The sequence below is a fragment of the Adelges cooleyi genome, unplaced genomic scaffold, assembly GCF_023614345.1.
Source record: "Adelges cooleyi isolate 19-005CV unplaced genomic scaffold, UGA_ACOO_1.1 ACOO_flye_CR_arks_rails_tigmint_CR_PRNA_2, whole genome shotgun sequence".
NCBI lineage: Eukaryota > Metazoa > Arthropoda > Insecta > Hemiptera > Adelgidae > Adelges > Adelges cooleyi.
The window spans coordinates 6,667,265-6,681,958 of record NW_026095860.1 but is presented as its reverse complement, the minus strand read 5'-3'; the positions used below and the strand labels follow the sequence as shown (position 1 = coordinate 6,681,958).

The following is a 14,694-nucleotide window of genomic DNA, read 5'->3' as shown; positions in this document are numbered from 1 at the left end:
ACCTCAACCTTTTGTATTTATTTAAAAAAATATTACAAACTACTAAGACATATCTTAGCCAAACAATATTTATGTAATTTATATACCTCCAGTCCTAAACGTGTCCTCTACCCTACGCGAGCAGTTTATTTAATACATATTGTTATCTTATAACCTTTATACATTGATTGCCGTAGCACGAGCATATAGTAAAATATGTGTAGGCTTCCATAAAGTTTCAAAAGCTAAAAAATTATCGCACCAAAGTAAACATGGCCGTGTCGCGCTGGCATTGTACGCGTACCTACCATATTTTTTCTCTTCGGTCGTAAATTATGTGGCGATAAGTAAACATATAGTCCACATTTGTAGCTTTGACGGTTTTATTTAACAAAATATATCATAGCACTGGCGACCTGTACTACTTATACTACTATATTATTATATTAAAATAGGTGTACCTATTTTGCCGTACCTCGGCAAGCGTTTTTTTTTTCGGTTGTAGTCAAGGTTGGACCGGCTGAACAAAGCAAGGCTTACCGTGCGATTTAGTGTAACAGTTATTTGCTTCGCTGCTTCATTTAGTATAATACTTTAGCGTTTAACGAGCAGCTATAATAACATAATAATCTGGAGATAACAGTGGTACGTGCTCGGGTGTTTATAATGTGTTTAGGAAAATTGACATTATAGTTTTATGTAACACGAGAGGGAAAGATGGCCGCTTCGAACTCCACTCCTTATTATTTACTCTGAAAATTAGTAAAGAACAAACTAGTTACTTAACGACATATTAGAAGTAGGTTCTTATTATTTTTATTCTAAATCATCATCAATTTGTCTGTTTAGGTCAACTTGTTTACTTGGCCTAAAACACATAAAATAATTCAAAATTATTTTCCAGTAGTAAGAGACATTTTTCTATTATCTACTTCTTAGTCGTTTGTTAAACACTTTAAATCAAGGTTTTCCAATATTAATGAATTATATACTAGACCCTCGGACGAGTTCTCTCAGTAGGGCACGGTATTTGTTAAATTAAATAATACAGACATTAATTTAGTTGGGATCTTAACGTTAAGCTCAACGTAATCTACGTTACGTAGAATATATAGTTAGGTTGCGCAATAAAAATTAATTAAGTGAACTATATTAAGTTACAAATTATTGTTGTTAAGTTGTATTAGGTTTTATTTCAAAGAAGAGCTAAAAAATATTTACGTTTTACATTCTTCACGTTTCAATTTTGTCTTCGTTTTCAGAAATTTTTTGTAAAAAACTTCAATGGGTTAGTTACATTTGATGTGAATTTAAAACGGTCAACCTATCTTTACGCGATGTTCAGCTTTGCTTAAAGTAACATTACAAGTATTTATAAGAGGAAATCACCCGTTGTAAATCATCTATTTCCACACCAATGAGACAACATCTGTTATGCGGTATTTATTATTGGTCTTCGCGTTGTCGACTTACATCCTTTTTTCAATTAATTTAATTACCTAAACGTTTTTTTAAAAATCAATTTCAGTTATACACCAATTTTAATTAAATTTATACACTAATACTGTTTAAAATAAGGTCTAAGTAAAAAATATATTAAATAAGAAATTTATAATTAAGATTTTGGATTACCTTTTTAAGGGATGGGAGGAGAGAGCAAGGGTAAAGAAGGGAAAATCTATAATCTCTGGATAACTGATTAGAGATTATTCATAAGCTAATCAGCTGATAAGAGATGATATGCGCATCCCACTGCTGAGGGTTTCATTTTTGCCTCGGCATGAGAATTTTCACTATTAAAGCTACATTTATTATGACATATTTTAAAGAGTCACGTGTCGTCAAACTCTTGTACCTAGTCAAACACGAGGTGTAATTATTTTAACAAGTATAGTAAAAGCTGCTCGCTCGTGTTATATATTTATATATGTAAGTATAAAAAAGTTTATATGTTATAATTTATGTACTTTAACGATCGAATGGTAATAGTAAAATAAATATCCGGTCATAAACAAGCACACGCGCGATCGACAATATTACAATTTCAAGTTTAATGCGGGCACGGGCCGAGTTTGTAATGTATAATATATTGTAATTTAGATAGATGTACAACGTATCGACGAACCGTTTATGAAGCGCGGACCATATTTTTTCCACAGCCTATTTTCCGCCTGATAAAAAAATAATTATAAATAATTGTATTTTCGGCAGCAGCGGACGTAAAAACGCCCAAACGGGGTTCAGGCATAGTAATATTATTATGTTATAAATCCAAAAAAAAAACACCCTTTGTTCATAATTATTATTGACAAGGCCCACCATTCATTGTGCGTTTTAGATTTGTATATATTTTTTTGTCGATGTTGTTAATTAATGAACGGTTCGTTGATTTTTTCCTTATAAAATATAATATGTATAACAAATATTATTTATGTAACGTTTAATTACTTGGTTCTTGATTTTCTCATGTCTATTACTCTCCCGTTCTCGTTTTATGACGTGCATTGTGTGTAATTCGCAAATACCACGTCGGAAAATGTTTTAACGTGGGCAAACGTTAGCCTGTGGCTTATCCGTCTTTTGTTGGCATTTGTCTCGTAAGCTGTGCCCTCTTAGTTATGAATAATAAACCTCACGTCATATTCCGAACTGCGCGCGTTGGCGGTGCATGTATCCCCCAACGGTTTTCTCTTATTAAAGTATATATTATCTTATATACACAGTACATACTCTTCTTGTATTATATACTACCCCCGCCGTGTGCGGAAACTCTTAAGTAAAAAAAAAAAATGAAGAAAAGCTCCCTTGAATAATAGCCTTTGCCGCTTGTCATCTCCAGTGTGCACTTGCCGCCGCTGCTTATTATCATATATACGATGACGTGCCCACTCTACTTCGCACTTATTTAAAAACAAAAACAAACCCTAAAACGTTTCAAAATAGTCGTCTTTCACCCGGCAGATTTCAAAAAGAACGATTACCACCGCTTAAGCGCAACGCCCCCCCCCGGTGGTGTCGAAAAATATTATTTTTTTCCTGTCTCTCTCTCTCTCAACGACACTTTTTATAAGCTCTCTCTCGGACGTGCTCGGAGTTATGAATAAGTCATTAACCGCTTGCGCCTAACCTATTATAAATTTGGTCGAATGAAAAACGGCAACAAAGATTGCGCGTTATAATAAATCGGTTAGGACGGTTTTAATTTCCTGTACCGCCGCTGTTAAATCTATAAAAGGGTCAACGAACAGATTTCATCAGGTAAAAGTAATTTGTCCCCTACACACACGAGAGCTGTTGTCTGCGGCTCTACGGCAACGGCCATAGGGAATCGTGTACAATATATGAGTCCTATATGTAAGTATGTATATACCTATGCGTTTTGTGTGGGGAGGGCTGTTGTAGTGAAAAAGCAGCGGCGGAGAGAGAGAGGGGATTCATTTACTCGACTTTGGCAGCGCGACAAAAGCGGATACAGAGTGCAATTTAGACGTTTTGGATGACTCCCACATCCACCGAACTCCCACCACCACCATCACCTTGCCACCGCCTCGGTCGTTAAGGTTTCTTCTCATCCCCGAATCCGTGTAAATTCCACGGTCGACTAACAATAATAGATATTTTCCAACGTCATCTATTTGCTCGGGAGGCCGCTAATGAATTTCTATTTATACACCCTCCTTACTAATATTAAAAACCACGTGTACTGCGGTAGTAGAGTACAAGCCGGTTTGGTATTTGGCCGGCCGGCATGTGAAAACCATTCACAAAAATATATACAGTTGGTATCGCCCCGAGCGAAGCTCCAGTATTCTGTCCGCAGACTGAGGTTATTAAAAATGATCGATTAAAAAAAACGCACCGCTATTCACCCTGTACAATAATGATTGCAAATTTAAAGCGTTACAATAAACCAACCGTCTTCTATTAATCTTCTATAATGCGGCGCACCGCTTAAGACACCCGCTAAAGCTCTACGGTAGCACAAAAACTGGGTCCGTACGATTTATCACTACTACCCGGTGGAAACAACGCCAAAAAGAAAAACATTTGTTCACTATGGGAGTTGGCGAGATACTGATCGGGGTAAAGTGTCTAATAATTACAAGTCACTGAACAACACATTGTATTGGAAGTTCTTACCTTATAACAATAGTCTCGGGGTCTGTATAGTTTTAGGTTTTTAAATATTTGTTTTATTGAGTGATGATGCCGTTAGAAGACGGTTCACGGTGGTAAAGAAATGTGCAAAATTTATTTAGCACGAAGGCGTAAAAGAAAGGTACTTATGTAAATTAATATTTTAATGATGGAATTTTGCATTTTAAAATATTTTGTTTGTAATTACATAAATATAATTTTGAAAATATGGTACTTAAGTTATGTTAGTTTATATTACAGTCCAGATAAAAAAAAAAAATTGAACAATTAATAATTTGTATTTTTTAATTTGTCTAAATACTTGTTTTTATGTTGGTTTCTACGATTGATAATAATAAGATATCTGGTTCATACAAATGCTTGTAGGAATAGTTCAAACAAAAAAATTGTGAACAGATACATATTTTTCGAGGTGAAATACCAGCATAATCGGTAGTTTTATTATAATTCGACAACGAACAACATATTAAATGAAAATGGTATAAGAGAGAACTGAAGATATTCACTATTTAATATTAGTACTATAAATGTTATTTCAGACCTAGGGAGGGAAGAATGCCACCGATGAAAGTATTTAACCATATTTTTGTATTGAATAAAATAACTAAAACCAAAATTAAGTTAAGGTGTTAATACCGGGTGTCTCAAGTCATCCGTTTTTGCAGTACCTGAACTACAAGGAATTAATGTACTTTAATTATTGCAACTATCTAAAACACTATTAATCCCCGCTCGCTGAAGCTTAATGTTTCCCATATCATAGCGCTTACATTGATATTTATGAACATTTTTCCACTGCGCTGCATTTATACTACTAGCCGTTCGTAATAGTTTTCATTTGCACGCATAAAAATCGGCTACTGCCCTTTTTTCCTTTGTGGGGAGGGGCTACTACTACGTTCATCCATTTTGGCATAAAATTTATGGCGGTTCTAATTTATAGTAGGCCGCCTACATAGTCGTGTCCGGCCGAATGGCCGTTATCGAAACGTGCGATAACGCGCCCGCGATTGCCATTTCACAATTATTAAGTACAGTTTTGCCTGTTATATTTTATATAGTAATATTATGTGCGACGGGGTCCCTGTAAACCCACTATGGACTCTGTACGACCCCGAATTCATAAAACTAAACTGCCTCTGCAAACGGCCATTAAACGAAATATTGTTTTAAAATTTTTTTTAAGAATCATTATAAAAGCCTGTGGTTCATTTGAATGGTTTCCAATGAAACAGCGAAGTATCACTGAGGTGTTAACAAAAAGAAGAAAACAATTTCTGTTAATTTATTGGTACATTTAACATAGCACTTAAAATTAGGTAGTTGGACAATTTGAAATAAGGTTTGAATATAAATATTGAATATATTCATATAATATTGAATGATACCACTTTCTGTAGTATTGCCGGAAATAATAATAGAAGTTAAAACAATTCTAACTGTTGCGTAAGGATTATTGTTTACCATTTATTAGCATTGCATAAATGTAGTATGTTTACAAATCTTCATTTCTTATTAATACTTAACTTAATTTTTGTTTTTATGACACGTACACTATAAACCATTAATTATAATGACGAACAATTAACGTTCACAAACAAGTACTTAAGGAGTTAGGGGACTCATTAAAGTAGTATAGTAATATAATAACGGGCTTTTGTGAGTTTGTATGATGAACTCGAAGCGTTAATTGTAATTTGCTTGTTTCATATGATGTTTTGGGTTTTCTATCGCCCTATTGTCTATACCGTTAATTACCTGACCCTCAGGTATAGTCCTCAAAAAACAGATAACTTTTCTAAATCCATATCATTGAATTATAATAACGGGGATGGATCTTTTATCGTTTCAGACTGGAGCTCAGGCCTCGGTGACCCGGAACGATCAGTGAAACGCCAGTTGTCCGTATCGTCCGATTCGAAATTGCTAGACGAGGACATATGCGAAGAGACGCGTGTCATACTTAGACCGAAAAAACCGCCAAGGCCCAAATCCGAAGTGTTCCTCAACCAGCCCAACAACAGGAGGACTAAGCGTTATTCGGCATTCGGGGTGAGTTTATCCTGCCCGGCGTTTGTTACTTAACAGTGGTCCATCCAATCGTTTGAAACCATTTTCCATTTCGTGTAAAATGACATTTCTTTTGTCCTTTATTTTTCCTTTTAACGACGTCTGAATTTGCTCACATTGTGTCGCAAATACATCTCCGGGGCCCGTTTTATTATAATGAATATATTTTACGATTTTTTATAACTTCTCTTTTTCTCTATACCTTTCTTCTTTTCATTTTCCTTTTTTCTTAATGGCGCGTGACTCCAACTTTCATCGTCGTCGAACCCCACGCATAATAAAACGTTAAAAGCGACACAATTAATACGGGCCGTCCCACCTCGTTTGTGTGAATATAATATTGTATTTCACTTACTAACATAGACTGTATTTCTACCTCTCTTTGAGGGTACAATAAAATCAATTTTTTTGTTTATTAAAACAGGGTGATTCGCCGTTTGGCAAAACAGAGGCATATATCAAACTAGATCCGCTCGGCGAAGGGTCTTATGCTACCGTGTTTAAGGGGTACAGTAAGTAAGTATATTCGACGGGTCATTATTAGTTTATTTTACAGAGTTGGCAAAAAAAAACCCAAACTCAGCCTCGGTAAATGTTTTGTATTTACCCTAATATATGAGACAACACATGTTTGTTTTATTCAATACCCAAACAAGCCCAACTCAGTTGGTTTTTAAAAAAGCACCTCAGCTTTTATTGCCAACTCGAAAAAAAAAAATTATATTCCTAACATGTTTCTTTTGTTTTTTCCTCCCAACCAAGTTTAACCAATCAAGTCGTCGCTTTGAAAGAGATAAGACTACAAGAAGAAGAAGGCGCGCCTTTCACTGCGATCCGCGAAGCTTCGTTGTTGAAAGAACTGAAACACAACAACGTTGTTACGTTACACGACATAGTGCACACCCGTGAGACGTTAACGTTTGTTTTTGAATATGTGGTAAGTTCTCACTACTCGTTGCCTGTCCACACCTGGACACTTAAATCATTTTGGATAGTGTGTCAAAAAGATGTGTGCCTCTCAACGTAAAACGTTGTAATTTTTTTTTCTTTGTTTAAACCGGACTTGTGGTTTTTGTCAACAGTATGACATTATTAACACAGTGTGTCTCTGTTATAATATGAATAATTAATTTTAAAAAAATTAAAATTAATAAAAAAAAATATGATATTAATCTTTGTGGGTGCTGGAACTGGACCACACTGACCAGTGATGACTAATCTAGTCCATGGATGCTAATGATGCAACAGTTGCAGCTGTGTTTCCTTAAAAGGAATGCCCAGCCAATGTTTATAAAACGGATATTGTGAGCACAGCTTTAAGTCCGTGGGAAAATATGTCGTAAAAGTCTGAAAATACCGTTGTCCACTGTCACAGCTGTTGTGAATTTGTTTACATTTTGTTTTAAGTAATAGTTATGTGTAGAAATCACACGATAATATTAGTAAAAAAAAAAGACCCATGAACTTTTTAACATATTGTAACTTAGGAAGACCATTATAAATAACGCTAACATTCATACAAAGATCTGTAAGCTTAGAAATAGACATAAAATTATGTTCTGATGCTTACAGCCTTTTTTTCAAATAAATCTATTTTTAAAGACTAAGTTTTACAACTAAATTAAATCAAATAATTTAATCGTTTAGGGGTTAACTTTGCAAATGTATATCTGACACAAGCCGTATCGGCGTTTGATTAACATTTAAATTTTCACACACGTTCATCTCAACGATTTTATAGGCCATCTTTTGTGTTTCATATTTTAAAGCGAATTATTTAATAAAAAAATTAATATTGTTTGTTATATTTTCAGAATACGGATTTGTCACAGTATATGGAAAGGCACTCGGGCGGTTTGGATTATTCCAACGTAAGACTGTTCATGTATCAACTGTTCAGAGGACTGGCGTACATTCACAAAAGGCGTGTATTACATAGGGATGTTAAACCGCAGAATTTGCTCATCAGTGAGATCGGAGAACTCAAGCTGGCCGATTTCGGTATTTGCCTGATACATTGTTATACACATTTATTGTTTAGTTATTATGGTACACTGGATTTCAATACAACAACTGTCTTTCAGGGTTGGCTCGTGCTAAATCTGTTCCCAGCCATACATATTCCCACGAAGTAGTCACACTTTGGTACAGGCCACCCGACGTTCTGCTTGGATCCACGGACTATTCGACATCTCTGGACATGTGGGGTGTGGGATGTATATTCATTGAAATGATCACCGGCGTGCCTACTTTCCCTGGTGTACGGGACACATACGATCAACTAGACAAAATTTTCAAGGTCTGTATTAGGTTGATTCAATAATTGATAAAATAATAAGTTATTAGTTTTATTATATTTTTTTTGTTTTTCACAAATAAAATTCGTTTTTAGATTTTGGGAACGCCCACTGAAGATAATTGGGAAGGCTGTACTCACTTGAAAGGTTACAAAGAAGGCAAAGGGAAAATATTTATGTATCCCCACCAAAAACTCGGTCATGTGTTCCCCAGGTTGTACGACATTGCTGAAGGTGAAAATTTAGCAACGTCATTACTTCAGGTAATATTCATTCGGTATCATTGTCTTTAATTGATTCTTACTATTCTTAATGTATTACCTTAAAAGTGAACGCTCTGCGCTGTGCTTTGCTGAGCTTTTTTGTTCATTTTTTTTGTCAAATTCTCAAAACATTTATTTAAATTTTGTAGCTTAACCCGGATTTGCGGATAAACGCTGAAGCCGGTCTCAAGCACAAATATTTTACGTCGCTTCCCAAAGGGCTGTGCGATCTTCCAGATGGTAAGTAAAAATCTATATTGGCTATTCAAATAGACTTTTAATATCGTTTGTTTTTTGTTGTACAGAGGTGTCCATATTTAGTGTTAAAGGCGTTCATCTGAGTCATGAATCGAGAACTACATACAAATGTTGAACGCGTTTAGTGTTTACTAAATTATTACTAATAATTAGCTCAATAAAAGTTTAGAATAATAATAAAAATAATATTATATAAGTATATATAGTTGTTTACCAGAAACATTGAGTTGTGCGGCCCAATTGTGGCCAGACACGTCTCGGCTACCGAGCCATCTTGCTGTGATGATGTTTATTTTATATTTCCTATGTTCATACCTTTAATGTTAGTAATGCGTCAGTGTTGTTGAGGGCTTCTAGAATGAATCATGAAAATACTTAATTACACATAAATGACGATAATGTGTTTAATTAATTATATAACCGAACAAAGAGCACCTAAGCTATATTTTATAAGATGTTACAAAAACAAAAATATAATATGTTTCAATATTTTCTACTTACACAATTTTCAAAAGTAATAATACTCTTAGTGTTTAAGACAAATTTAATTGCTCAACAAAGTGGGGGTCATCAACTTTATAACAATCTAAGCCATATTTTATGTGTGTGTCTAAACATAATGTTTGTTTGAATTGAACAAAGTTAATTAAATTTATTATATCGTCCCCACTCAAGTTTTGCCGTCCCCGTTTAACGTCCAATTATTTCGCGTAAACATTTTTTGGCCGTTACGTTGTAATCACACAAAAACATTCCTCGAATCGTCAATAATAATTCTGAGCATTTGTTGTCCATATTTTAATGTTATTATTATTATTAATGTGTTTTTTTTTTTCGATTGGATAGTTTCATGTTTGTTCCTTTGCCGTCCAAATATAGACCTGTCGAAAATAAAAATATTAAAAAAAATATTTTCTCCCCAAAGCCTATTACGATTAATCGTCCAGATGTTACGAGTAATCGCACTAGACAACCGATTGTTGCAGTCCCCAAGGGTTGTTATGTGAAATTGGCATTTTATTTACTACTACTAAATTGTGTAAATTAGAAGATTATATTATTATTATTAAAAGGTTGTGTTTATTATTTCTTATAATATTGACATTTTATATGCTCTACTCGAACAGTGTATTAGTACATTTACATTAATTTTCTTTTACAAAGTATGTACCAAAGTCGAGGTATAAAATTTTTTGTAAGTGTAAAAAATCAAAAAGCGTAATACACAGATTATATCATTATAATACCAATATTGTAATATATCAGGTTGTTTTTTAGTTTATAATTAAATTTTTCAAAAACATCCGTTATGACTATTAAAAAAAAACTATGTACACATTTTTTTTTTTTAATGTTATAATGTTATGTAGTATTTATGGAAAGTAATTTTTTTTTATAACAAATGTTTTATTGGGGTTTTACTGAATAATTAGATAACGAATTATGTAAATTATAAACTGTTGACATAATTAAATCACTAATAGTGTCTTAATTCTCGTGCACATGCTTGTGATTTATCGTTTCGAATGAAGTCAATTAAACTAAGTGCTATTAGTTTGTGAACACAAGTCGTGTATCGTATAATAGTTTTGTAAACAATTTTTCTCATTCGTTCATACCTATTTTGTATGTGTTAATTATGATGTATGTCTAAATGCTAGTATCGCTTTTTTTGTAGAGTAATATTGTCGTCCTACTATGAAAAATATATGATATTGTATCGATCGATTTCAACTGTGATTGTGAATCGTTGAGTTTACTACTGTAAGTGTTAAGCAATTCTGTTAAAAGTTGTGTATGTAGCGTTCTAGTTGTACACAAATAACATTTAGTGGGAAAATGTAGAAAATTAATAACAACTTGTATAATCCCACATCAATTTATCTATTTATATCTCCATCCTGGATAATTGTTGTACAATTGTTTCTCTTATAACTACAACGCAAATTACATTTTTTTTTTTTATAAATTATTATTAATTACAAATTGCGAATGAGACAATTTAATATTATTTTTTTTTTTATATATAATTATTATATTATTTTAGGACTGTTAAAAGATAAAATACCTGGTGTAAATATAATTATTATCATATAATTTTGTCATTTATATATAGTTTGTTTATAAATTATATTATATTATATTGTTTAAAGACTTTATATAAATATATTGTAGAATGACTCATACAATGTAAAAAGAAAGAAAAAAAGAAGAAATAATAATAAAAAAAAGAAACCGATTTCTTAAAACCGACATTTTTGTCTACATATTATTTGTATTGGCTAACTGCTAATATTTTGTTTTAAACGCCTAAACCGAAAGAACGACTACAAATGAAATTGTCAATATTGAAAAACAATTATAAGAGTTATGTACAAATATGAATAATGTTAATGTAGTATTTTTGTATAATATATTGTAGGTTAGAGGCACATCTCTGCCGTTATTACAGCCGTCGATGGTTGAATCATGTGAATGGCCACGATGTCAATATTGATGCAGATATCAGCAAAAACAAGTGTTTTTTATTCAAACCTGTAAAATTAAAAAATGTATTTTAGAATTTTGTTTACTGCTAACATATGTATTAGTGGAACAAATAATTCTATTCAATAGTATGCAACACGTCATAACCAACTGTGGGTGTTTTGTGTTCTTTAAAAATAATGGTTGTACTACTAGTTCATGAAAAAACGCGGCCTACAAATCTCAATCGGTTTCATTACTGTAGAATTGAGAATAAATTAAAAAGTGTAACAATTTTAAATTGAAAACGGCAATAAGCGTTAGATTCGGTATTTTGACCCACTAGAAATGTTTGATTATTTAAAAAAAAAATGCTAAAGAACCACATTGTTCTACCAATGAGAATTTAAGATTTTCCAGTTTTAAAATATTAATTAAATTATTTAAATAAAATACTAATTTAATTTAATTTTAAAAAAAAAAGTAAAATAATAATTAAATGTATTAAAAAAAATAATTTTACTTCAAAGTATTTGTAAATTTATTAGACTAATTTTGTTTGTAAAGCGTTATTAGTTATAATTATACAAAACTTGATTTTCATGCTACGTTACGAGTATATTAATATGAAAAATATAACAAATTGAATACATCATAATGTATTAAAAAACGAAAAGACATTTTTAATTAAAAAATTCAGAATAGTCTTGAGATGGCTTAAAATACAGCATATACTGATATACATATTATTTGTGAACTTATTAATTTCGGTAACTCATAACCGCGAGCCATAAGAATTGTATTTGTTGATGTAAAAAAAAAGTACCTACTAAATTCAATTAGCCTACGTGTAATAACTTTATTTATTCGTGTGCACTATCGTGTGATTTTTTTACTAAAAAAAACTTGTATTTGTTTCCCTCGAAAATTGTTTTTTATTATTATTTATATTTATCCCGCGTAGGTTGGTTGAATAAAAAAATAAACGTTTGTCATATTATCTACTGCCTATAGGTGGGTAATAAGTATTTAATATTATGTAAGTTTTTAGATTGATACGGATAAATGATAGTACTTATAGGTAAGGGCTGTGTATCCTGGCTGTGTTTTAATGAACATAGGAATAACTATTTTCCATAGGTATTTGTTTCCACAACCGAGTATGGGTATGATTAATAATACACTCTAACTTCGAAAAGCTATAATATATTGATTGAATAAGATAATTAACTGATTACTATAATATCAAATACATATAAACATGACGTACAATCTGAAACTAGTCGACCAATTTCCTATTTTTTATAAATGGACGACAGCGGTCATTATATTATTGTGTAATGAATTGCTACCAATAGATTTGCTATTTCAACTTTGAAGAGAAGTTCTTTGAGTTGTAAACCGCAGTAGGTACTTCAAAAAAAAAAACAAACTTAATTAATTATTTATTTTTAATAAAAGTCTGCGTAATAGTATTAATTATTTAAATACTATTATACTCTTATACTGATTAGACCAATTTGAAACTTTCATTATTATAATTAAACTTTGAAGTGTGTACCTACATCATTATTCATTACCAACTGCAGGTGACAATGATTTGATACGTTTTGACACTATAATGCGATGGACAGTGACAGCAGCAAACAGTATAATTACTAATTAGGTATTTAAAAATAATGTATATAGTAATTATTTTATGTCTTTGATCGAATAGGATCTAAAATTGTTCCAACCGGTCCCAAACAGAAAAATAACTTATATTAGGACTTGCTACTTAGCGGTTAGAAACTTTAGACGAATTACTTTCAATTATTATCGAAGTGGGTTCGCCAAAGACAATTACAGCTGTAGTTTTGATCGAGTTCTTGTTCTCGTGTATATTTTATACGGGTTTGAACCAACTGTAATTATGTTTATGCGAGGGAAAGTTTTCTACTAAATCCAGTATTTAGGACACATATTTTAATAGAGAAAACTATTGGTTCTACTGCGCATCGACTGAATCAAATTTGAGGTAACAAATAATTGACACTAAATTGCAATTGGAGTCAAAACAGCCGTTGCAGCTTAAATCGTGTACCACAGTTGGATACGACTGGCGTAGGTATGGTGCTAACGACAGAATATAACCAGTATTATTGTAGGTTTACTATTTTAAGGGGTGGCTAAATTATATACTATAAATCTGCCCGTAGTAATGCTGGGCTAACCGACGGATATTTGTATAATTTGTAATACTTATTTTTGATTTGAGTACTACTATACTTCTAAGTATATTGTATTCACTTACATTTAGGTCACTATTTTAAAAATGTTCAAGCATAATCAGGCTAATAACCGATGTTGTTGAAGCTATAATAATTATAAAAAAATGAATAAATGCAATTTATTTTAACTTTAAACTTACAACAAGGTCGGTATAGTCTATGGAAAATAATAAAAGATACTTATAACAATATCATTTATCATTTTATTTGAAATATTATGTTATATATTTTAGGTGGTTCGAAAAATGGACAGGCGGGTCCAAAGCGTTTGGAGTCCATGATTTTTTCCAGTTAACGACCTTCATTATTGTTGCACAGCGTTAACACATTTTATGTCATTAAATTATTTCGATGACGTGAATTTTTTTTTTGTACATATAATGCGTTTTTATATTGTTATTTCATATACCTACCTACATATTTAATGATGATATATAAATCAATGTTATATAATACAATATTAAACTTTGGCTTGGCCTTTGTTGTGTCTTGCGACTGTTGTCAACGAAAACACAGTCGCTATTTTAAGTAGCCGAGTAGTAAGTTTTCAAGTAAATAACCAATCGCATATCAATACCGAACAGGGTCAGGCGCGACCGCCACTATCATTGTGAACACTGAAATGAAATTAGCTGGTTTTCTAAAAATCAACTCATATACTACCACGTGTATTCAGGTCGTATAGAAGAAAAAAAAGCCAACAAAAAATAACACTTGAGTGCATCAGCTGTGTCTTATGGCTATAAAATATCAAGTCTTCCGTTGAATTAATTTTTATTTCAAAAACTCATTGGACAGAGTGCTCCCTCAGAGAAATTATTAATATTATAAACCGTGCACGTTTACGACCAAGTATTAACATAGATACAGATTAAAAACGAAAGGTTTCATTCTAGGGCATCATCGTGTGTGGCTTGGAAACGAGCGAAGGTT

At 32.3% G+C, this 14,694-nt stretch overlaps 2 protein-coding genes across 3 annotated transcripts in view; one reads left to right on the top strand and one right to left on the bottom strand.

The window, feature by feature from the left end:
• LOC126833321 (cyclin-dependent kinase 14) overlaps positions 1–10,088 on the top strand; it is a 52,375-nt gene extending 42,287 nt beyond the window's left edge. For both annotated transcript variants that reach the window (XM_050564583.1, XM_050564584.1), the window contains exons 4-11: positions 5,990–6,189; positions 6,632–6,723; positions 6,970–7,144; positions 8,022–8,208; positions 8,292–8,506; positions 8,600–8,767; positions 8,917–9,007; positions 9,073–10,088. In XM_050564583.1, coding sequence (XP_050420540.1) covers positions 5,990–6,189; positions 6,632–6,723; positions 6,970–7,144; positions 8,022–8,208; positions 8,292–8,506; positions 8,600–8,767; positions 8,917–9,007; positions 9,073–9,140 — 1,196 coding nt within the window. In that variant the 3' untranslated portion in view covers positions 9,141–10,088. The remainder of the gene's footprint in view (positions 1–5,989; positions 6,190–6,631; positions 6,724–6,969; positions 7,145–8,021; positions 8,209–8,291; positions 8,507–8,599; positions 8,768–8,916; positions 9,008–9,072) is intronic.
• Positions 10,089–11,079: 991 nt separating this feature from the next.
• Positions 11,080–14,694, bottom strand: part of LOC126833322 (lachesin-like) — a 70,035-nt gene continuing 66,420 nt past the window's right edge. Inside the window, exon 8 of the mRNA XM_050564585.1 lies at positions 11,080–11,560. Within this exon, the coding sequence (XP_050420542.1) occupies positions 11,493–11,560 (68 nt within the window). The 3' untranslated portion in view covers positions 11,080–11,492. The remainder of the gene's footprint in view (positions 11,561–14,694) is intronic.